At 36.9% G+C, this 25,041-nt stretch overlaps 1 protein-coding gene across 3 annotated transcripts in view; it reads left to right on the plus strand.

Moving 5' to 3' along the window:
* Positions 1-25,041, plus strand: part of TANC2 (tetratricopeptide repeat, ankyrin repeat and coiled-coil containing 2) — a 469,283-nt gene that overhangs the window by 270,206 nt on the left and 174,036 nt on the right. For all 3 annotated transcript variants that reach the window (XM_026448069.2, XM_026448070.2, XM_026448071.2), the window contains exon 7: positions 5,728-5,991. In XM_026448069.2, the coding sequence (XP_026303854.1) occupies positions 5,728-5,991 (264 nt within the window). The remainder of the gene's footprint in view (positions 1-5,727; positions 5,992-25,041) is intronic.

Consider the following 25,041-nt stretch of genomic DNA (forward strand, 5'->3'; position numbering starts at 1 on the left):
TGGGTGAGAATCAGAGGAATATTTTACTACAGTGATTGCAAAGCCCTTAACCCAGAGAACTCCAACTTCCTTTTCAATCCTAGACCAGTGAATTCTGGACTGTGAACTAATTTAGATCTGAAACCTAAGGGACTGCAGTTTTCCACTATGCCTGATGTTAGCCTCTTTTTTAAAAATAAAGTAAGCAGCATCCTAATCTGTTCAACCATCTTGCCACTAGAAACATTTTCATCTGTTAACCGTCACCACTGATACTTAGTCAAAGCACCCTGGTTGCTCCTCCAGCCTTGCTGATTTTTTTTTTTTTTTTTTTTTTTTTTTTTGAGATGGGGTCTCCCTCTGTCACCCAGGCTGGGGTGCAGTGGTGTGATCTTGGCTCACTGCAGCCTCCACCTCCCGGGTTCAAGCAATTCTTCCACCTCTGTCTCCCAAGTAGCTGGAATTACAGGGATGCACCACCACGCCCAGCTAATTTTTGCATTTTTAGGAGAGACAAGGTTTCATCATGTTGGCCAGGCTGGTCTCGAACTCCTGACCTCTCAGGTGATCCATCCAAAGTGCTGGGATTACAGGCATGAGCCACCGCATCCATCCCAGCCTTGCTGATCTTTACCATAATATATCCTCCGTGTATCTGAGAATTACGTGCAGCCAACTGGCCTCTATCCTCACTGATATTAGAGACCCCAGTTCTATGATAGCATCTCCCTGTTAACTGCACTTAGAGAGGATGGTCACGTTCAGGCTTCTCAAAGATGTCAGTGTTCCTCACCACTGCCACCGGTACATTTCATATTGCCTTAGTGGAAGGAGTGTCCATTAGGCCTCTGGCAATTGGAGAGAGGTCATGTTATCATTGGTCTTACGTGGTAGTCCCTTCTAACCTCCACCACCGTGAACCTTCTGCCTCATTTCACAGTACAGTGCCCAGGAAGTTCTAGCTGATCATCTCAAGCTGATGTCCTATAGACAATCATCATATCCAAGTTTGAAGGAACCATCCTCATATATATCTCCTTTCTTTCCTATGTCTTTCTTTCTCCCTGTTTTGTTCCATTTTAATTAGGACTTAAACATGATGAAGTCTTTTTGCATCTTAACTTTTATCTCCCTCTACCCTTCACAGACCCATTGAAAGAATTGTCCTCACCTTTTCTTAATTTCATCTTCCTCTCACTTTGTAACTATTGGCATTCCAGTTTCTGCCTATACTACTCTACCCAGGGTATTCTTATCTAGATCACCTCCATATAGATCAAGCCAATAACGATTTTTAGTTCTCATTACAATTGATGTTTTCTGACGCATGTTTCCTTTTTGAAACTCTTGCCTGACTTGCCCACACTCTCCTGGTTTTCCTCTTCTTTCTGGTTGTTCCTTCTTAGACTCCTATGCAGGTACTTCTTGCTTTGCCTAATTGTGTTTCAACGGATTTCATTTTAGGCCTTCCTCTACCTCACTCTACAAACTTCTTAAGAGCTAGTAGTCTGCTCCTAAGGTTAATACCTTTGCCATCTGACTCTCTGTTCTCCTGAGCTGCAGTTTAATTATCTCACTGTCTACTGTACATCTTTAATTGAATGTCCCATAGACACTTCAAATTCTATATGTTTCCTGAGCTAAAATTATGTTCCTCTTAATCCTGCTTCTCTTCTTGTGTTCCCTAAGTAGGTGGTACACCATTGAGCCATTTGCCCCAGCCAGAAATCAGGATATTATTCATGACTGTATTTTTACCTCATTCTGTACATCTAATCAAATTATCAAATCCATTCATTCTTTTTCATCTCCTTTGTCATTTCTTAATACAGGTCAACATTTCTAACTTGGATTGCTATAAAACCTAACTTATCTTTTTGCTTTCAATCAGGTAACCCTCTGATGCAGGAGATTCATGAATTTGGATTGTAAAAAAAGATTACATTTTCATTTTTTTTCTATTTCTAATTGAAATTTAGAACTTCTATTTTGAATGTAGGTAACAAACCACAGACACACTCGAAGCTTTTGTGACTTTGTCACCAATAGCTACCTCAGATATTTTCATGTTAATTGCAGATATCACAAAATATCACACTTACCACCACCCTTGAAAATACAGTAGTTAGACTTGCACTAGATCTTATTTAATGTTAATGAAACTCACAAATTACTGTGTCACAAATCTGTTTTTTATTATTTTGATTACTGTTTTTCAACATAATTGGTTTCTCCTGTTTTTGCATTTTATTTCATGCATTTAGAAATATTACGGAAAGAGTCTTTTTGGGCATCACCAGCCACCATAGGGGGCCTGTGGCAACACCTTGCTGTAATGTATTCTACTCGCTAGAACCAAAGTAATCTTTCCAAAATGTAAGTTTAATTATGTCCCTCAAAAGCCTTTAATCATATGCCTCAGGTGCCCTTAGGATAAACAGGGATAAAATCTAATGCCTTTAATATGGTTTACGAGTTCCAGTCTGATCTAGACTCTGTCTCCTCTCGCCAGTGGTGTGCTGTGGCCAGCTAGCACCAGCAAGATCCAGTTTTTAAGATTTTGGTAATTTTATGTGTCAGTTGTTAAGTCATAGATAGCTTGAAATCAGCCACCAAGTGTACATTTATACCATGGAGATCAGCAAACACTGCAAGTCAGAATTTTGTTTTGTTTTTGTCTTTTATTTTTAATTTAATTTTTTTTTTAATTTCCAGGATACACGTGCAGGATGTGCAGGTCTTTTATGTAGGGAAATGTGTGCCATAGTAGCTTGCTCCACCTATCACCTAGGTATTAAGCCCCGCATGTATTAGCTTATTTATCCTGATTCTCTTCCTCCCCTCACCTTCCTTCACAGACCCCGGTGTGTGTTGTTCCCTCCTTGTGTCCATATGTTCTCACTGTTCTGCTCCCACTTGTAAGTGAGAACATGCAGTGTTTGGTTTTCTATTCCTGCATTAGTTTGCTTAGTATAATGACTTTGAGCTGCATCCATGTCCCTACAAATGACATTATCTCATTCCTTTTTACAGCTGCATAGTATTCTATGGTGTATATGTAACACATTTTCTTTATCTAGTCTATCATTGATGGGCATTTGGGTTTATTCCATATCTTTGCTATTGTGAATAGTGCTGCAATGAACATACGTGTGCATGTATCTTTATAATAGAATAATTTCTATTCCTTTGGGTATATACCCAGTAATAGGATTGCTGGGCCAGATAGTATTTCCAGTTCTAGGTTTTTGAGGAATTGCTACACTGTCTTCCACAATGGTTGAACTAATTTACATTCCCACCAGTAGTGTAAAAAAGCATTCCTGTTCCTGCACAGCCTTGCCAGCATCTGTTGTTTCTTGACTTTTTAATAATCGCCAGACTGGCGTGAGATGTTATCTCATTGTGGTTTTGATTTGCGTTTCTCTAAAGGTCAATGATGTTGAGCTTTTTTCGTATGTTTGTTGGCTGCATGAATGTCTTCTTTTGAGAAGTGTCTGTCTGTGTCCTTTGCCCACTTTTTAATAGGATTGTTTGTTTTTGTTTTTGTTTTTTTTAATTTGCTTAAGTTCCTTGTAGATTCTGGACATTAGACCTTTTTCAGATGGATAGATCGCAAAAACTTTCTCCCATTCTGTAAGTTGTCAATTCACTCTGATGGTAGTTTCTTTCGCTGTGCAAAAACTCTTTAGTTTAATTAGATCCCATTTGTTAATTTTGGATTTTATTGCAATTTGCTTTTGATGTTTTCATCATGAAATCTTTACCCATGCCTATGTCTTGAATGGTATTGCCTAGATTTTATTTTAGTGTTTTTATAGTTTTGGGTTTTACATTTAAGTCTTTAATCCATCTTGTTAATTTTTGTATAAGGTATAAGGAAGGAGTCCAGTTTTAGTTTTCTGCATATGGCTAACCAGTTCTCCCAGCACCATTTTTTTTTTTTTTTTTTTTTGACACAGTCTCGTTCTGTCACCCAGGCTGGAGTGCAGTGCTACTGTCTCAGCTCACTGCAACCTCCACCTCCTAGATTCAAGCGATGCTCCTGCCTCGGCCTTCCAGGTAGCTGGAATTACAGGCACCACCATGCCCAGCCAATTTTTGTATTTTTAGTATAGACCAGTTTCACTATGTTGGCCAGGCTGGTTTCAAACTCCTGATCTCAAGTGATCCTTCTGCCTCAGCCTCCCAAAGTGCTAGGATTACAGGTGTGAGCCACCATGCCCAGCCCCAGCACCATTTATTAAATAGGGAATCCTTTCCCCATTGCTTGTTTTTGTTAGGTTTGTCGAAGATCAGATGATTGTAGATGTGTGGTCTTCATTTGTGAGATCTCTATTCTGTTCCATGGTCTTTATGTCTGTTTTTGTACTAGTACCATGTTGTTTTGGTTACTGTAGCCATCTAGTATAGTTTGAAGTCAGGTAGCATGATGTCTCCAGCTCTGTTCCTTTTGCTTAGGATTGCCTTGGCTATACGGACTCTTTGTTGGTTCCATATGAATTTTAAAGTAGTTTTTTCTAATTCTTTGAAGAATGTCAGTGATAGTTTAATGGGAATGGGATTGAATCTATAAATTACTTTGGGCAGTATGGCTACTTTCATGATATTGATTCTTCCTATCCATGAGCATGGAATGTTTTTCCATTTGTTTGTGTCTTCTCTGATTTCCTTGAGCAGTGGTTTGTAGTTCTCCTTGAAGAGGTCCTTCACTCCTCTTGTTAGCTGTGTTCCTAGGTATTTTATTCTCTTTGTAGCAATTGTGAATGGGAGTTTATTTGTGAGTTGGCTCTCTGCTTGTCTATTGTTGTTGTATAGGACTGCTTGTGATTTTTGCACATTAATTTTATATCCTGAGACCTTGCTGAAGTTGTTTATCAGCTTAAGAAGCTTTGGGGCTGAGATAATGGGATTTGCTAGATATAGGATCATGTCATTTGCACAGTTTGACTTCCTCTCTTCCTATTTGAATATGCTTTATTTCTTTCTCTTGCATGATTGCCCTGGCCAGAGCTTCTAATACTGTGTTGAATAGGAGTAGTGAGAGGACATCCTTGTCTTGTGCCGGTTTTCAAGGAAAATGCTTCCAGCTCTTCCCCATTCATTATTATATTGGCTGTGGGTTTGCATAAATGGTTCTTACTATTTTGAGATATGTTCCATCAGTAGCTAGTTTATCGAGAGTTTTCAACATGAAGGGATGTTTAATTTTATGGAAGGCCTTTTCTGCATCTGTTGAAATGACCATGTGATTTTTGTCTTTACTTCTCTTTGTGTGATGAATTACGTTTATGGTAATTTGCATGTGTTGAACCAGCCTTGCACCCCAGGGATGAAGCCAGCTTGATCGTGTAAGTTTTTTGATGTGCTGCTGGATTGGTTTGCCAGTATTTTTTGAGGATTTTTGCATCGATATTCATCAGGGATATTGTTGCCTGTGCTTTTGAAGTCCCAGTCATAATTTCTTTACCTAAACCAATGTCCAGAAAAATTTTCTGTAGGTTTTCTTCTAGTATTTTTAGTTTCCAGTCTTAGGATTAAGTCTTTAGTGTATCTTGAGTTGATTTTTGCATATGGTGAGAGATAGGAGTCCAGTTTCATTCCCTTGCATATGGCAGTCCAGTTTTTCTAGCACCATTTTTTGAAAATGGCGTCCTTTCCCCAGTGTATGTTTTTATCAACTTTGTCAAAGATTAATAACTGTATGTATGTGGCTTTATTAAATTCATTTTACTCTTTTTTTTCCAGCTACATTAACAAGCTATTCTGAAAATGTGGAACGCACAAAATATGCTGGGGAAAGCAGTAAGGAATTAGGATCTGGAGGAAACATAAAACCTTGGCAATCTCAAAAATCCAGCATGGACTCCTGCTTGTATCGAGTAGATGAAAACATGACTGCTTCCACCTATAGTCTGAATAAGATTCCAGAGAGAAATTTGGAAACAGTGTTATCTCAATCAGTACAGTCTATTCCTTTGTATCTCATGCCAAGGCCAAATTCAGTAGCAGGTAAGTTTGTTGTTGTTGTTGTTAAATAATCAATATTTACTCCAGTATATATTGAAATGAAAATAAATCCTGCTCTGACAGTATTTAAATTTTCCATTCATCTTTTTTGACTAAGCTGTTCTTTTGTATTAGGGTAATGTGCATGTATATATTATTTGAATCTGGGAGAAGATTCATCTTCCTCAAATTGCTTAGTTCTGCTCCCAAAGTGTACAAAAACACATAGAAATTCAGAAACAGCCTATAAAATATATCATCAAACTACAAAAAGTCTTTTCTCTCAGTCAGAAGTCTTTGAAAGAATTTTAGTTTGAAGTGTTAGTTCTTACAGTCTTAGTTTTAAAAAACGTTATTAAAATGGGTATATCTCAGTGTAATTTGTATTGTCAGAAATCATCATCCATAGGTTTGTAAAAGTGGAAGGCAGGCAAGAATTCAGCTTTTCCACATCCCGTGAATTTCAGTATTTTCACAATATCCTGGCTGCCATTTCATAGAAGAATCACCAGGTGGCTACATTTCTAAAGAATAATTCTGCAACACCACTAGCAAACTCAGTGAAAAAAAAAAATTGTATTAGTCCGTTTTCACACGCTATAAAGATATTACCTGAGACTGGGTAATTTATAAACAAAAGAAGTTTAATTGACTCACAGTTCACACAGCTGGGAAAGCGTTGAGAAACTTATAATCATGGCAGAAAGCAAAGGAGGAGCAAGTGTCTGCTCCACAAGGCGGCAGGAGACAGCGAGCACACGGGAACTACCAGTTTTAAACCATCGGATCTCATGAGAACTACCTCACTATCACGAGAATAGCATGAGGAAACCACCCCCATGATCTGATCACCTCCCACCAGGTCCCTGACACATGGGGATTACAATTCAAGATAAGATTTGGGTGGGGACACACAGCCAAACTATATCAGAAATGATATAGCATGGTGGCTCATGCCTGTAGTTCCAGCAATTTGGGATGCTGAGGCAGGAGGATTGCTTGAGGCCAAGAGTTTAAGACCAGCCTGCGCAACATAGTGAGACTTTGTCTCTAAAAAAAAAAAAAAAAAAAATGAAAGAAAGAAATGATACTGAGGGTTAAGTGGTTGAAATAGGGAGTCATCATTCTTTAGCAGCTACTCTCCTCAAAATTGATGTCAAGGGGTATTTTTACTACAGCTAAATTGCTCCTTAATAGTTCAAACTTGGGACTTTTGCAGAATAGTTGAACGTTCTGACTTCAAAATATGTCATGATCTGGACTTTGTCCAGACTATAAAATCAAAGTTATGTTTGCTTTTCTTACTTTCCTCATGAAGGCCTGGATAGATTATCTCACTGATAATTATTCCTTATGTAGCTGATAGTGTAATGCCTCTTGCCATTCCCATTTCCCTTTCCTACCCCATTCTTTGTTCTCTGGGAGACCATCAGCATCTGTCATCAGGTGTGATTATAGGGGAAATGGCTCATCTGAAAGATGAGTAACTATGGAAGATTTTAATATTAATTTTTAAAGATTATTCACTTTTGTGTAGTGACAGTAAATTTTTTATCCTAGAACCTTCTATGTTGATCCCCAACTACCATGCCATATTAGAATCCTAGAATGCTGTTGTATTAGTCTATTCTTATACTACTATAAAGAAATACCTGAAACTAAATAATTTATTAAAAAAAGAGGTTGAATTGGCTCATGGTTCTGCAGGCTGTACAGGAAGCATAGCAGCTTCTGTTTGGCTTCTGAGGAGGCCTCAGAGAGCTTTCAGTCATGGCAGAAGGCACAGGGGGAACAAGCACCTCACATGACCAGAGCGAGAGGAAGAGCAGGAGGAGGAGGTTCCACACACTTTTAAATGACCCGTTCTCTCAAGAACTCACTCATATTACAAGAACAGCAAGGAGGAAATCTGTCCCATGATCCAGTCACCTCCAACATTGGGGATTACAACTGAGCATGAGATTTGGGCGGGGACACAGATCCAAACCGTATGAGTTGTACATTATGAAAAGTTCCAGGCAAGTTGAGTCTTTTCCAAAAAGAAGCATAAAATTCCTTGCTCATATATAAATAGAGAACTGTAACTACCAACCATAATAGTATGTCCCAACTTACTTCCTAGCTCAGCTACAAAGATTTCTAAGAAAATTCTGGCTCTATTATTTGAGAAAGGCACTGAACACTTAGTAGAAGACAGAGAACCTTTTTTTCAATGAGTGGAACTATGTAGTCAGTCTGAATGAACAATGTTAATTCAGGGCTATGAGTCTCGGTCACTACTTAACATTAACATTCTGTATTACCGTCTTCTTCCTACTTACTCCCCATTATATTTTATGTGTATCCCTTAGAACCTTTTTTCACTGTGTTAATCAAGGACCTTCTCATTTGTTTAAAAGCGACTCAGCTCTTCCTCAGGCTTCCCTTAGCCCCAAGTGTATCCCAGAACTGTTGTACTTTCATATTAGCTAAGTGCTCCCTCCCTAGTTGTATCCTGTACCTTCAGAGCAGTGCCAGAACTGAACAGACTATGGAAAGAGAGAATGGAACAAGCAAGCTGGTTAATTTAATGTTTTGCTGTTGATCTCAGAAAGCCATCAGGACCACATGTAACTAACCACTAGACTCGTAAGCTCTGAGGCAACTACCAAACTATCTCCATCTAATTCCTGGCCACCTTCCCAGGCTGAACTCAAATACTTCTTCCTTCATAAAACTTTCTCCAATCACCTCTCAGCCACAAGTAATTGCTGCTGCTTCTAGAGTCTCCTAGTACTTTGTATGCATTCTCTTTTTGTGTTGGCAACAGTCTGCTTTGTGTTATGTGCAGCTACTGTGTATATGTTTTGGTCTGACTATTAGAATCTCAACTTTTTGACATAGCAACTGAGAAGACTTCGGCAGAGGCTCCATAGTTGTTGGTTGCATGAACTAATGAATGAATATATGCATGGACCAACCAATCTGTGATATCAGCTTTAAAGAAAAATAACAATGTAGTTAGTAAATCTGATAATAATTTTCTTCATCTTACTATAGAATATAGTCTTCTCATAGGAGAGATTACCTAGAAAAAGTGGGGTGGGGACTTAGGTAAAGTAAGCTCTATATGAGATGGTAGTATCAGCCAGTTACAAAACAGTTTTGGACTTACTAGTATCTCAAAATTTCATTTCTTCCAAAATTATAAACTGTAATTCTCTTTAATATATGGAATGTGTAAACAGCATTTATCACTATTTGCTAACAACTGGCAATATGTATTTTTCAGTGGTTAATCAGAAGCCTTTATTCAATTAGCAATGTAATGGTGTTGGGGGAAAAAATGGAGATCTTAAGAGATTTCTATTTCTCCAAGATAGCAGTCAGCAAACCAGGGCCCATGGGCCAAATTTGGCACACTCTGTTTTTGTAAATAAAGTTTCATAGCAGCAAAACCACACTCACTTATTTGCTTCTGACTGCTTACCACAACAGAGTTCAGTAGTTGCAACAGAGATCATAAGCTCTACAGTTAACATTGTCATGGCCTACAAAGCTTATATAAAAAGGGCAATCCCAACCTTCATTCTAAAATCTTATCCTGGCGTTGGATTCATTTGGCCCAAGTCACCTCTCGGCGATACATCTCTGCTATACAGGTCATATACAGTGTTAGTTGTCCATAGGGACAGAAACTGTTTTAGACTTTATTAAAGTTTCATGATGTGTTTCATGTGACTTCATGAATTACATAGAGAATCAGAAATGTTTAAAAATTCCATGAGAGGACATTGTTACTCAGCTGTACTGATACTAGATAGCAAAGACACTAAACAGATTTGAAAGAGACAAAAAAAGCTGAAACTGACCCTTAAGTTTTGTTCTGTTTTTAAGTTTTTGTAATATGCGTTTAGCTAGACTCATCATCAGTGTGGTACATAGACAGTGCCCAGTAATAAATTAGTCACCTGCTTGAGTCTAGAGCCCTCATTTCCAAACTTAGGAATTTTCATTTTGGTGGTGGTGAAGTCTCTTAATGTGTTTGTTGTTCTCATCTTCTCTTGACCTCTTTTTAGTTTATTGAAAAGAATATAAAATTACTTTGCTCTTCTTGAACAGACATATCTCTTGAGATTCATTATTTTACCCAAAAAAATGCTAACTGTAGAGCTTATGATGATGTGTAAGACTCCTGTACTCCTATAAAAGCCAGATACGCTTTTCCTCTCAGTGTCTGTAAGGCTGACACTGTTTTAAACAAAAAATACAGAAGGAAAAATAAAAGCCACTCTCTTCTCTACACCTAATACCTCTCTCCAAAGGTTAATATTTCTTACGATTCTTTAAAATATATCTATATATAAAAAACATTATAATATCTATATGTGATATATAATCATATATACCAATACAGTTAACCCTCTGTATCTGTGCTCCACATCCACAGATATAGATGGCCAACTAAAAGGGACTTGAGCATTTGCAGATTGTGGTATCCTATTGCAGATAGCTCCAAGGTTTCTGGAACTAATTCCCTGCAGATACCAAGGGATGACTGTATTTAATTATAATATATGTAAGAGAAATATGAGGTCAAAAAATGAGTGGAATTTATTCAGAATAAATGAAAGCATATGTTCTTAAAAATATATCCATAATCATCACAGTTTTATTTGTAATAGCCAGTAACTGTGAACATCCCAAATTCCCATCAACAGGTGAATAGATAAACAAATTAATTGTGTATCCATACAATGGAATTCTACTCAGCTACAGAGGGAAATGAATTATGGATACCACAGCAACATACTTGAATCTTAAAATAATTATGCTATTTGAAAGAAGCCAGATTAAAAATATAGATTTACTATATGATTCCATTTGTATAAAATCCTAGAAAATGCAAACTAATCTGTAGGCACATATTGCCTCTCTTATACTGCAACCATCTACAAGTGCAGGGATCACCTAGACCTCTTCACGTTGCCCTGTGGGAATTAGGACTCAGGAAAGTGGCAGAATGTTGATCCTCTGGCTACTGCTATAGCTCCGAGTAATGAACTGTCTTTCATCTCTAACCCAGAAGTTTCATATCCTTTTCCCGCATCCAAGCTTGTTAGTTTACAGATTCTTCACTGTTCTTGACATAATGAAGTATTGCTGTACCCAAACCCACAAAATTAAAAGAAATGGCAATAGCAAGCAACATAAGGATATGTTGCCATTGAAATTATACATTGATGGTGGGAGTATGTTAATAAGTTGGTACTCCATTTTGTAAAGTTGTTTGACAAGATGTATCAAAGGTATATAAAGCTATATATGCATGTTACCTAAAACCTCACAATTCCATTTCTGGATAGAATGCCCATGAGAAATGAGTGTTTTTGTTTATGAGAAGACAGATAAAATAAAGTTTTATCAGTTTTATTCATAATATCTAAAAACTGAAAACCATTCACATGTCCATCAACAGTGGAATTGATAAATAAATTGTATACAGCAATGAAAAAGAACACACTACTGTTACAACATCATGGATATATTTCACAGATGTGATATTGAACATAAGTCAGACTCAGTGCCTTCTGTATAAAGTATGTACATTTATATAAAGTTCATAGAAACAAAATGATCACACTTCTATAATTATAGAATTCAAGTAGTGGTTACCTTTGGTAGGTTTATTGACTAAGGGAGCTTTCTGTATCTTGGTCTAGATGGTAGTTACATAGATTTATGCTCATGCGAAGACTTCAAAAAGTTCATGGAAAACAAGTAAAAGATAAAAATAAAAAATATAAACTTTATTTCTCAACATAAGCTCCGTCAAGTTCAAGACACTTTTGTAAGAGATGATACCAGCCATTTAGTCCATCCCTAAAGAACTGAGTGTCCTGGGAATTTAACCATGTCAGTGAAGTCTTTTTTACATTATTAACTGAAGAAAAATGCATGCCTTTTACAGATTTTAAGATTAAAAAACAAAAAGAAGACAGACAGAGCCAAATCAGGACTGTAAGATGGATTTTCCATCTAAACTTGCAAAGCTGCCTTTGTTTGATGAGAGAAATGAGCAGGAGTATCGTGGTGGTGGAAAAGGATTATCTGGTGGAGCTTTCCCAGGTGGTTTTCTGCTCAAGCTTTGGCTTGCTCAAAACACTTTCATAGTAAGCAGGCATTATCATTTTTGGCCTTTCAAAAAGTCAACAAGCAAAATGCCTTGATCACCCCCAGAAAACGGTTGCCATGACACTTGCTCTTGACCAGTCCACTTTTGCTGTGACTGGACTATTTCTACCTCTTGGTAGCCCTTGCTTTGGTTGTGCTTTGTCTTCAGGATTGTACTGGTAAAGCTGCTTTTCATCCCGTTACAGTTCTTTGAAGAAATGCTCCAGGATCCTAATCCTACTCGTTTTGTTTTAAATTTTCTTTGAAAGCTCTGCTCTTTTCTGCAGCTGATCTGGGCACAATGGTTTTGGCACCCATTTAGTGGGAAGATTGCCCCCATTTTAATTTTTCAGTCATAATTGTGTAAGCAGAACCCATTGAGACATCTGTGATGTTGGCTGTTGTTTGTGCTGTTAATCATTTGTCCTTTTCAGTTAGGATACAAACAAGATGAATTTTTGTGGATGGTCTGCCACTGCAGGCTTCATCTTCAACACTGTCTCATACCTTCTTAAAAGAAGTTATCCATTTGTAAACTGCTGATTTCTTTAGGGTATTGTCTCTGATATGGTTTGGCTGTGTCCCCATCCAAAGCTCATTTTGAATCATAGCTCCCACAATTCCCAAGTGTTGTGGGAGGGACCCAGTGGGAGGTAATTGCATCATGGAGGCAGGTCTTTCCTGTGCTGTTCTCATGATAGTGAATAAATATCATGTGATCTCATGGTTTTGTAAAGGGGAGTAAGTCATGTAAGATGTGACTTGCTCCTCCTTGCCTTCTGCCCTGATTGTGAGGCCCCTAGCCATGTGGAACTGTGAGTACATTAAACCTCTTTCCTGTATAAATTACCCAGTCTTGGGTATATCTTTATTAGCAGTGTGAAAATGGACTAATATAGTCTCCATAAATGTTTTGTAAAACATCAATGATTTTACCATTCTTCCACCCAAGCTTCACCGTAACTTTGCTCTTTGCCCTTGCTTCAATTTTAGCAGAATTCATGTTGCTCTGCCCTTATCAGAGCAACAATATAGTTCTTAATGCCTCAAACTATATCCTGTTCAGACATCTTATAATAAGTTAGTATGAATTTATTTTGATGCAAAAACTTTTTGAAATTCCTCTATAGTTTTTTCATAAGATGCATTTCGGTGAACTTTTGGAAGGCTCTCACATATATAAAAATAATTAAGCTATACACCAAAGATTTATATGCTTTACATATGTAAATCATACCAGTTTTTAAAATATATAGAATGTGACAGGGCATGGTGACTTATACCTGTAATCTCAGCACTTTGGGAGGACGAGGTGGGGGGATCACTTGAGGTCAGGAGTTTGAGACCAGCCTGACCAACATGGTGAAACCCCGTCTCTACTAAAAATACAAAAATTGGCCGGGCACCGTGGCTCACACCTGTAATCTTAGCACTTTGAGAGGCTGAGGCAGGGGGATCACTAGGTCAGGAGTTCAAAATCAACCTGGCCAACATGGTGAAACCCCATCTCTACTAAAAATAAAAAAATTACCTGGGCATGGTGGCAGGTGCCTGTAATCCCAGCTACTTGGGAGGCTGAGGCAGGAGAATCCCTTGAACCCAGGAGGCAGAGGTTTCAGTGAGCTGAGATTGCGCCACTGCACTCCAGCCTGGGCAACAGGGCGAGACTCTGTATCAAAAAAAAAACAATTAGCTGGGCATGGTAGCGTGCACCTGTAATCCCAACTACTCAGGAGGCTGAGGCACATGAATTGCTTGAACCTGGGAGGCAGAGGTTGCAGTGAGCTGAGATCGCACCACTGCACTCCAGCCTGGGCTACAGAGTGAGACTCTGTCTCAAAAAAAAAAAAAAAATTATATATATATAGGCCTGTTGTCTTTGCAAAATGGTTTTCTCTTTTCTTTGGTATAGAAATAGCAGTCCTAGGAAACATACAAAACAAGATCTTTGTCTGAATTGTCTGTTTTTAGTGTTGCTTAATAAAACCTAATAACTACAACAAATGGATAATTTATTTAAAATGTTTCATTTTATTGAGTGTATAAACCTAAGATAAGTACCCAAACCGGCCAGAACTTTTTTTTTTTTTTTTTTTTTTTTTTTTTTTTTTTTTTGCCACCTTAATTCAGAGAGACACTAGATGAAATTCTAAAGCAGCAGTCTGTGTGTGGATTTTTAAATTTTTTTAAGAAAACAAGTATATTGAGTCATATTTTATATATTATAAAATTCACCCATTTCAAGTGTACAGTTCAGTAATGTTTGGTAAATGTAGCAAGTTGTGTAACCCTCACCATGAATCAGTTTTAGGACATTTTCAGCACCTCAGAAATATTTCTGCATCTATTTAACATTAACCCCGTTCCCTTCCCCAGGCCCCAGGCAACCACTAATTGACAGACTCTATAAATTTGTATTTTCTGGAAATGTCACATAAATGGAGTCATATAGTTTGTCATCTCTTGTATCTGGCTTCTTTCACTCAGCATAATGTTTTTGAGGTTTATGACGTGTGTGTGTGTGTGTGTGTGTGTGTGTATCAGTAGTTTCTTCCTTTTTATTTCAAGTAGGATTCCACTGTATGACTGTACCATATTATGTCTATTCATTTACCATTGGATAGACATTGTTTCCAATTTGGGGCTATTGTGAATAGTGCTGCTGTGAACTTTGGTTTGCAAGTGTTTGAGTAGACATATGTTTTCATTTCTCTTGGATAGATAAATACCTAGGAGTAGAATTGCTGAATCTTATGGTAAGCTTATATTTAACTTTTTAAGAAATAAAAACTGTTTTCCAAAGTAGCTGTGCCATTTTGCATTCCCACCAGCAGTGTACAAGGGTTCCTATTTTTCCACATCTCCTTTCTTACTGTCTTGCCTTTAGCTGGTGTGAAATGATACCTCACTGCGGTTTTAATTTGCATTTTCCTAATGACTACTAATGTTGAGCTTATTTTGTGTATTGTTATCTATTCATTTATTCTTTAGTGAAATATCTATTCAGACTGTAGCACATTTTTATATTGGGTTATTTTCTTCTTGATTTGTAAGAACTTGTGCATTCTGGATACAAGTCACATCAGACATGTATTTGCAAATACTTCAGTCTGTTGCTTGTCTTTTTGTTTTCTTACTGGTATATTAGGAAATATAAAAATGTGAAATTTTGGTGAGGTCAGTTTATCAATTTTTTTCTAATAAATCATGTTTTTCATGTCACTTTTCTCTTTATCTTTTTAATAGAAAACATACTGTTTATATCATGTATTATAAAACTGATTTCTTGATGACTTTGGGGTTTGTTTTAACTCAAGTATTGGAAAATACTTCCTGAAATACTTAATACTTTTTCTCTTTTGTCCCTTCTCTTCCCCTACTCATGTTAAAAAAAAGAAAAACAATTACATCATCCTAAATTGTTACGTCTGTAAACTAGACCTTAACTGTGAATGATTCTTTTATTTACCACAATTCTCTTCCCATAATGTTAGTCTTTCTGGCTAGCAGAGTGCTTTAGATTCTTAAGCAGTACTAATCACTCATCCTTAAAGGAAGGGTAAAAGGTAAATATACCATCAGAGATCAGATAGATCTGTCCTGGAGAACAGGATTATATACTATTTGAGTAGTACATATTGACTGTGTTGAACAAAATACTTCATCAGAAAATTATTTCTTGTCTGTGTTGAACATAATACAAACAGACCTACTTTGGCCTACAGGGCAAGTCATAGGTCATGGAATAGTTTGTATTGGGTTGTTTTCTGTATCTGGAAACCATGGTTTCAGGATGCTCACAAAGAGGCAGAAAAGGAAGCTATAAACCAAATGACTCAGTTATTTTCAACACTTAGTAGATTGTAGATTGAAAATGTTTCCAGAATGTAGAGAAATAAAATTACTTTCACAGGGAATTGCCCTGCTAAATGTATAATGTATGTAAATATTTGATAAAACTACAACCTCTGGTAGCTTAAATGGTTAGAGACCTAAACCATTTATTAAATTACATTTTCTGATCTCATGAGGGTCCACTGTTTTCATTTAGCTCTAGATACACATACTTTCCTTTCCTTTCTAACGGGTACTTAAAAGCGGTTCCCTAAATTGGGGAGAATCAGATACTAAATTTCTGGTAAACAGGAATAATTGAGAGTTTCAAATGTGAAGTGAGCTTGAAATAGGAAAATTCAGTATATTCACACTTATTAAATTGTTCTAAGCATCTGAACATCAAGGGCAGAATGGGGATGGGAATGATGAATGCCAGTAATAAAAAGCCTTATTCAGGTCCAACTTAAACTTCTCTTCTTTTTTAAACTTAATTTCAGTGTGACTAATATAATTATTTATTTAGAGACCAAAATACCATTTGAGTAACTTTTAAAAACCTGGGTGAATAATTGTTTAAATGGTCCTTGCCGTGATACAGATTTCTCCCCAATTTGGGAAGAGGATCACCTTCTATTGCCTAAGCTCCTTAGCATCTTAGGCAAGATAGGACCACGTCTTCTGGCATGACCAGGAAATTGTTAGGGGATTATTTAAAATCCTTGAGGCTGCCACTGGATTGAACTGTAATGAATAAAACTATATATATTATTCCATAAGGCCAAGATTCTTGATTTTAAAAAGAACAGAAATGACTTGTGGCTTTTGTGACACTTTTGTGGGGAGAATGGAGTCAGCACATATGCAAATATTTATGGTGAATTATTTTTAAAAATATTTTTCTAAGCTTTTAACTTACATATGACATAAATGGAAGAAATATATATGGGGAAAGTTTTAAAAATCATGTGTATTTTATTTACAGTATTGAAATAGAGGTCTGATTAATATGTTGGTCAAATAGATTCAGCTGTATACTTTTAAAAACATAAAGACTCCAACAAGTGAAGTTCATAGTTAAAATAGATATACCAATTAACACTCAGTGTTCCACATAGGAGGATAGTACTATTTGCTGAAAACATAAACACTTTTAACTCAAATGATAAAGTCATTAAAGTTGAGTTTTGGTAGTCTGCAACATTGAGACTTGGGTTTTTCTGGAATAGCTCAGTTTTCTGAATATAAGCTTAGCTGTTCATACACCTTTAAATTAACATTCTAAAGTATGAAAAAGATTTAACAATGTGTTTTGTTTTCAAAATGTAAATTGCTATTGTATATTTGTTTTTAAGCCTGTGTGTTGGAAGGAAGTAGAAGACTCTTGTGGACTTGCGGTTGCATGGCAGAAATTATCAGAGTGGGCAGTCTACGGTCATCCTTGATGTCCAAAAATGAGATTGGCAATGAATTGGAGGGATGTGGGAAGCAGGAAATATTTGCTTGCAACAGCTGTCGTCAGTGCTTTGTGTGAGAATGAGAGGTCTATCAGGGAAACATACAAACAACAGAAATCAGCTAAAATATAAACTCTCACCATCTACTTGTTAATGCTTGGAGCTTCATGTTTTCCTAAGAAAAGGATCTTAAGAATCAGGTAAATACAGAACGGGAATCTAGGGGGATTTAAGCAAACCCAATCAGAAACTTCTAAATAGAGTTTTTGCAAAAATCAAAAATGGGCTTTTCAGCAGTCAGAATGTTGGCTTTACGTATCAAGGATGTAAGGACAGCAGAGTGGCTTCTTGCCCAGGCAGGAGCAAACATACAGTGTCATTCCAGGCTCCTTGCTCAAGTCAGCTAGAATGACAATTGTACTACTATAATCTGTTTGCATTAGTGGCAACTGATTTAAGAAGAAACAATTCAAACTGTCTTCCAAACTCAGTGTAGAGTTGTCTCTAAAATGTTGTATACCAAATGTCTGTTAGATTTCTTCTGCCCACTTGTAGTGTATTTAAATTATTTTAACTTCAAAAATGCATGTCAGTTAAATGCTCCACGAGTGAGTTGTCCTCAGCTGTTACAATCTGATGAAATCTCAAAAAAACTGTTCTTTTTTTCTTTTCCTTCTTCCTTCTCAAAACAAGTCTTTTAAATGACAAACTCTGTGGATTTACTTTTTAAAGCTTTTTCTTTTTATGTAAAAGTTTTGTTATAGATTTTTCTATTTTCTCCATTCATCTGAACTCACCTAATTATATCTTATACTTGTATCTGGAAAGTGTTAGTTAAATGTTATAGTATTTATTTATTTATGAGTGGATGGATGGATGGATGCATGACGTAGGTTCTCACAGTGTTGCCCAGATTGGTCTCGATTCCTGGGCTCAAGCAATCCTCCAACCTAGTATCTTCCCAGTATAATGTTAATTTAATCTGACAGAACTCTCTCAAAATTTTTCACAGTACAATTGCATAGTAAGACTAGCACTATAAGGTAGGAACAAATGTGTCCCTATAGAGCTGTCATTGATGATGTACAAGGCGTTGCTGCTATAGCCAACTCCTTCAAAATAACCCAGTAAGACAAAAGTTAATGTGTCGTTTGCTCATTGTTAAAATGTAGCTGAAACATGAAATGTGCATATAATAATAGTTATTCATTCGTTAGACAAGTATTTATTGAGCAGGTACTCTATGCCAGGCACTGTTCAAAGCACTTAAGTATCATCATTAATAAACAAAACAACAATTCCCATTCTCATGTAGTTTACATTATTGTTGGGAAAAGTAATGTTAGTAAGTAATGTTACCCAGGCTGGTAATTTATAAGGAATTTATATGGTATACTAGAAGGTGGTTTATGCTATGGAAAAAAGGAAAAGGGGGATCATGAATATCTGAAGGAAGATAATAGAAACGTTGTTGAAGCCAAGCATATTATTTTAGTGATATCTGTTAAGCATTAAGAAAGCAAAACAGTGAGGAGGAGGAGGATTGTGCCAAACAAATTATGATATCTAAGTAGGACCAGTCTGGAATTCAGTTCTACGTTGAGCATCATCTGCAGGGCACTCTGATTTACTCTGAAGTGGTAGAGTAATGAAAGATGAATCGGGCATTTCCTCTTGTTCTCAAGAACCTACTACAGTCAGTGAAGGAAGACAGACATGTAAACAACTACCTGAATAACACAAATTCTAAATAGCAATATATATTTGTGTGGTTGCTGAGAGGGAGAAGCAATTAATTCTGACTGGGAGATTGATTAGGAAAACAAGGAAAGCACAGCCTAAGCAAAGTTTTGGCAAAGGGAAAGGTAAGTTTGACGCAATTTGACCAAGCCTTTTTTTCAGAAAATGATATGCAAATGGAAAAGATTCAAATGACTGTGAGGAAGAGTACAACTAGGTACAACTAGAAAAACAAAGGGAAACACCTAACAGAGGTTTGTGTCTCCTGGCTGATCTTTCCAATATTTGTCTCATATGCCTTTAAATAATTTATCTGAGAAGAGAAGAATTTTGAAAATGATGAAGCAAAGAGAAACTGAAAGAGGACTAGGGACAACAATTAAGAGAAAAAAGGCAGTGAAAAATGACAGATTCATATAACACCAACCATAATTTTATTGTAGTCCCAGATTAAAGCCATAGTTCCCCATTTACTGATGGGAAAGCTGTCTAAGCCCAACATCAGGACCCCAGAGCTATTGCTTTTGATACTGAATATCACTGCTTTTTTTTTTTTTTTAAGGTCATTGTACCTCTGTTTGGATTTTTGAAGGAGTGAACTATTCATTCAGTTCATTGATGGCAATATTTGTCTTTTTCTTCTAGTGTCATTTGTCTGAAATTGAGAAATGTGCTCAGGCCAAAGCATATGCACTATATTACTTGGTTTTGTGAAATAAATCAAGGCGATAGAATAGTGATGTTCATCTTCCTAGGTATTTCAATAGTAAAGATCAGCTTAACTTGTTAAAACCACACTAAACATTGATATTTTACAAGCCAACAGCTTTTATTTAAATATAAGAAGTTAAATGTGAGAAACTAAACCTGTGGCTAAAAGTACTTGCCAGAAGATTTTTTGATACAGAAATTAAAATGAATTACATGACTATTATTTAATTGGAATATGTACTCCACAGTGTAAGATCTCTCGTAGTTTAATCTGTAAAATATTAGATGAGTATAATTTTTAAAAATATACCAATGTATTAGACTTTTTAAAATTTTTATGGGTCATAGTATATGTATATATTTATAGGGTGAGTGAGATATTTTGATACAGGCATACAATGTGTAATAATCACATCAGAGTAAGTGGCATAACCATCACCTCAAGCATTGATTATTTTTGTTGCAAACATTCCAACTCTTCTCTTTTAGTTATTTTTAAATGTACACTATTGTACATTTTGTTGTACAAAATTGTTGACTATAGCCCACCCTGTTTTGCTATCACATACTAGATCTTACTCATTCTATCTAACTATATTTTTGTACCTTTTAATCATCCCCACTACCCCCACCCCAGCTACCCTTCCTTCCCAGCCTCTGGTAACCATCATTCTACTCTTTGTCTCCATGAGTTCAGCTGTTTTAATTTTTAGCTCTCACATATGACTGAGAACATACGAAGTTCGCCTTTCTGTGCCTGGCTTATTTTACTTAACATAATGACCTTCAGTTCTATCCATGTTGCTGGCAATGACAGAATCTTATTCTTTTTTATGTCTGAATAGTACTTCATTGTGTGTATGTACCACATTTCTTTTTACCTAGTTGTCTGTTTTTTGTTTTTGTTTTGCTTTGTTTTGTTTTGTTTTTTTAGGAGTCTCGCTGTGTCGCCCAGGCTGGAGTGCAGTGGCACAATTATCCAGTCTTCTGTTGATGGACACTTAGGTTTCTTCCAAATCTTGGCTATCGTGAATAGTGCTGCAACAAACATGGAATTGCAGATACTGATTTTCCTTCTTTGGGGTATATACCTAGCAGTGGATCATATAGTAGAACTGTTTTCAGTTTTTTGCGGAACCTCTGTACCGTTTTCCGTAGCGGCTGACCTAATTGACAGTGAGCAAGGGTTCCCTTTCCTCCTCATCTTCGCCAGCATTCATTATTGCTTGTCTCTTGGATAAAAGCCATTTGATAATATCTCGCTGAAGTTTTGATTTGCATTTCTCTGACGTCAGTGATGTTGAGCACCTTTTCATATGCCTGTTGGCCATTTGTATGTCTTTTGAGAAATGTCTATTTTTGTCCATTTTAAAATTGTGCTGTTAGATTTTTTTCCTGTAGAGTTATTTGAGCTCCTTGTATATTCTGCTTATTAATCCCTTGACAGATGGATAGTTTGCACATACTTTCTCCCATTCTGTGGGTTGTCTCTTCACTTTGTTGATTGTTTCCTCCCTTGTACAGAGCTTTTAACTTGATATGATCCTATTTGTTCATTTTTGTTTTGGGTGCCTGTGCTTTTAGGATATTACTCAAGAAACTTTTGCCCAGACCAGTGTTCTGGAAAATTGCTTCAGTGTTTTACTTTAGCAGTTTCATAGTTTGGGGTCTTAAACTTAAGTTTTTAATCCATTTTTATTTGATTTTTGGTTTTTGTTTTTTTTGAGATAGGATCTCGCTTTATCACTCAGGCTGGAATGCAGTGGCACAATTATGGCTCACTGCAGCTTTGACCTCCCTGGACCTCAACCTCAAGTGATTCTTCCACCTCAGACCTCGAGTAGCTGGGACTACAGGTGTGTGCCACCATGCCTGACTAATTTTTGGTTTGAGGTTTTAGTCGTCATCGTTTTTGGTAGAGACAGAATTTCACTACGTTACCCAGGCTGGTCTCAAGACTCCTGGGCTCAAGCAGTCAGCCTGCCTTAGTCTCCCAAAGTGCTGGGATTACAAGTGTGAGCACTGTGCCTGCTGCTCAGGATGGCTTTGGCTATTTGGGATCTTTTGTGGTTTCATATAAATTTTAGGATTCGATTTTCTATTTCTGTAAAAAACGTCATTGGTATTTTCTTAGGATTGCTTTGAATCTGTAGATTGCTTTGGGCAGTGTGGACATTTTCACAATATTGATTGATTCCAGTCAATGAACGTGAAATGTCTTTCCATTCCTTTGTGTCCTCTTTAATTTCTTACATTATTGTTTTATAGTTTTCATTGTAGAGATCTTTCACTATTCTGGTTAAGTGTATTCCTAATTATTTTATTTGTGGCTATTATAAATGAGATTACTTTCTTGATTTCTTTTTCATCTTGGTGGCTGTTGGCATATAGAAATGCTACTGTGTTTTGTATGTTGATTTTGTATCCTGCTACTTTACTGAATTTGTTTATTAGTTCTTTTTTTTGGTAAAATCTTTGGGTTTTTTAAAACATAAGATCATATCATCTGCAAAAAAGGATAATTTGACTTCTTCCTTTCCAATTTGGATGCGCTTTATTTCTTTCTCTTCTCTGATTGCTCTAGCTGGGACTTCCAGAACTATGTTGAATAACAGTTGTGAAAGTGGGCATCCTTGTCTTGTTCTAGTTCTTGGAGGAAAGGCTTTTAGTTTTTCCCCACTCAGTGTGATACTAGCTATGTTGTATATGTCTTTTATTGTGTTTAGGTATGTTCCTTCTGTACCCAGTTTTTTTAGGATTTTTATCATGAAGGAATGTTGAACTTTATCAAATGCTTTTTCAGCATGAATTGAAATGATTGTATTGTTTTTGTCCTTCATTCTACTGATATGGTGTAGCACATTGATTGATTTGTGTGTGCTGAACCATCCTTGCATCCCTGGGTTAAATCCCACTTGGTCATGATGAGTGATCTTTTTAATGTGTTGTTGAATTTGTTTTGCTGGTATTTTGTTGAGGATTTTTGCATCAGTGTTCATCAGGAATATTGGCCTGTGGTTTTCTTTTTTTCATGTGTCTTCATTTGGTTTTAGAATCAGTGTAATCTAGCATCGTAGAATGAGTTTGGAAGTAGTCTCTCCTCCTCTACTTTTTTGAATAGTTTGAGTAGGATTGGCAATAGTTCTTACTTACTTATTTATTTATTTATTTATTTATTTATTTATTTATTTATTGGCACTGAGTCTCACTCTGTCGCCCAGGCTGGAGTGCAGTGGCACTATCTCAGCTCACTGCAAACTCCGCCTCCCAGGTTCACGCCGTTCTCCTGCCTCAGCCTCCCAAGTAGCTGGGACTACAGGCACCCGCCACCATGCCTGGCTAATTTTTTGTATTTTTAGTAGAGACGGGGTTTCACTGTGTTAGCCAGGGTGGTCTCAATCTCCTGAACTCGTGATCCGCCAACCTCAGCCTCCCAAAGTGCCGAGATTACAGGCGTGAGCCCCTGCACCTGGCCGGCAATAGTTCTTTTTTAAATGTTTGGTAGAATCCAGCAGTGATGCCATTGAGTCCTGGGCTTTTCTTTGCTGGGAGACTTTTTATTATGGTTTTGATCTCATTACTTTGTCTATTCAAGTTTTGCATTTCTTCCTAGTTTAGTCTTAGTGAGTTGTGTATGTTGAGGAATTTATCCCTTTCTTCAAGGTTTTCCAATTGATTGGTATATAGTTGCTCATAGTAGTCTCTAATGATCCTTTGAATTTCTGTGGTATCAGTTATAATGTCATTTTCATCTCTGATTTAATTTATTTGGGTCTTTTTTTCTTAGTCTGGCTAAAAGTTTGTCAATTTTGTTTATCTTCTCCTAAAGAATTTTTCATTTCGTTGATCTTTTGTATTTTTTGTTTCAATTTCATTTATTTCTGCTCTAATCTTTATTTCCTTCCTTCTACTAAGTTTGGGTTTAGTTTGCTTTGTTCTTTTTGTTCTTTAAGAAGCATCAGTAAGTTGTTTATATGACTTTTCTTTTTTTTTTCTTCTTTTTATTTTTTTTGAGACAGAGTCTCACTTTGTCACCCGGGCTGGAGTACAATGGTGTGATCTCGGCTCATTGCCACCACTGCCTCCCAGGTTCAAGTGATTCTCCTGCCTTAGCCTCCCGAGTAGCTGGCATTACAGATGCCCACCACCACACCCGGCTAATTTTTCGATTTTCACCACGTTGGCCAGGCTGGTCTCAAAACTCCTGACCTCAAGTGATCCACCTGCCTCAGCCTCCCAAAGTGGTAGGACTATAGGCATGAGCCACTGCTCCCAGCCTGTACCTTTTTGATGTAGGTACTTACTGCTATAAACTTTCCTCTTAGTACTGCTTTCACTATATCCTACAGGTTTTGCTATGTTGTGTTTCAATTTTAATTTGTTTCAAGAAATCCGTTAATTTCCTTCTTAACTTCTTCATTGACCCACAGATCATGAGGAGCATATTGTTTAATTTCCATGTGTTTGTATAGTATCCAGAGTTTCTCTTTTTACTCATGTCTAGTTTTATTCCACTGTGGTCAGAGAAGAAACTTCATATGGTTGTTTTTTTTAAAATTCTTTAAGACTTGTTCTGTGACCTAACATATGGCCTGCCCTTGAGAATGATCCATGTGCTGAGAAGAAGAATGTATATTCTGCAGCCATTGGATGAAATGTTCTGTAAATATCTATTAGATCCATTTGGTCTATAATGCAGATTAAATCCAACTTTTTTTTGATTTTCTGTCTGGATGATCTGTCCAATGCTGAAAGTGGGAGTGTTGAGGTCTCCAGCTATTATTGTATTCAAGTCTGTCTATCTATCTAGCTCTAATAATAATTGGGTGTTAGGTGCATATATATTTGGGTGCTCCAGTGTTAAGTGCATGTATATTTACAATTGTTATATCCTCTTGCTGAATTGACCCCTTTATCATTATGTAGTGACCTTCTTGTCTCTTTTTATAGTTTCTGTCTTGAAATCTATTTTGTCTAATATAAGTATAGCTACTCCTTTTTTTTTTTTTTTTTTTGAGACGGAGTCTTGCTCTGTCGCCCAGGCTGGAGTGCAGTGGCCGGATCTCAGCTCACTGCAAGCTCCGCCTCCTGGGTTCATGCTATTCTCCTGCCTCAGCCTCCGGAGTAGCTGGGACTACAGGCACCCGCCACCTCACCT

This window comes from Piliocolobus tephrosceles, chromosome 16 (genome assembly GCF_002776525.5).
Source record: "Piliocolobus tephrosceles isolate RC106 chromosome 16, ASM277652v3, whole genome shotgun sequence".
Classification (NCBI taxonomy): Eukaryota; Metazoa; Chordata; class Mammalia; order Primates; family Cercopithecidae; genus Piliocolobus; species Piliocolobus tephrosceles.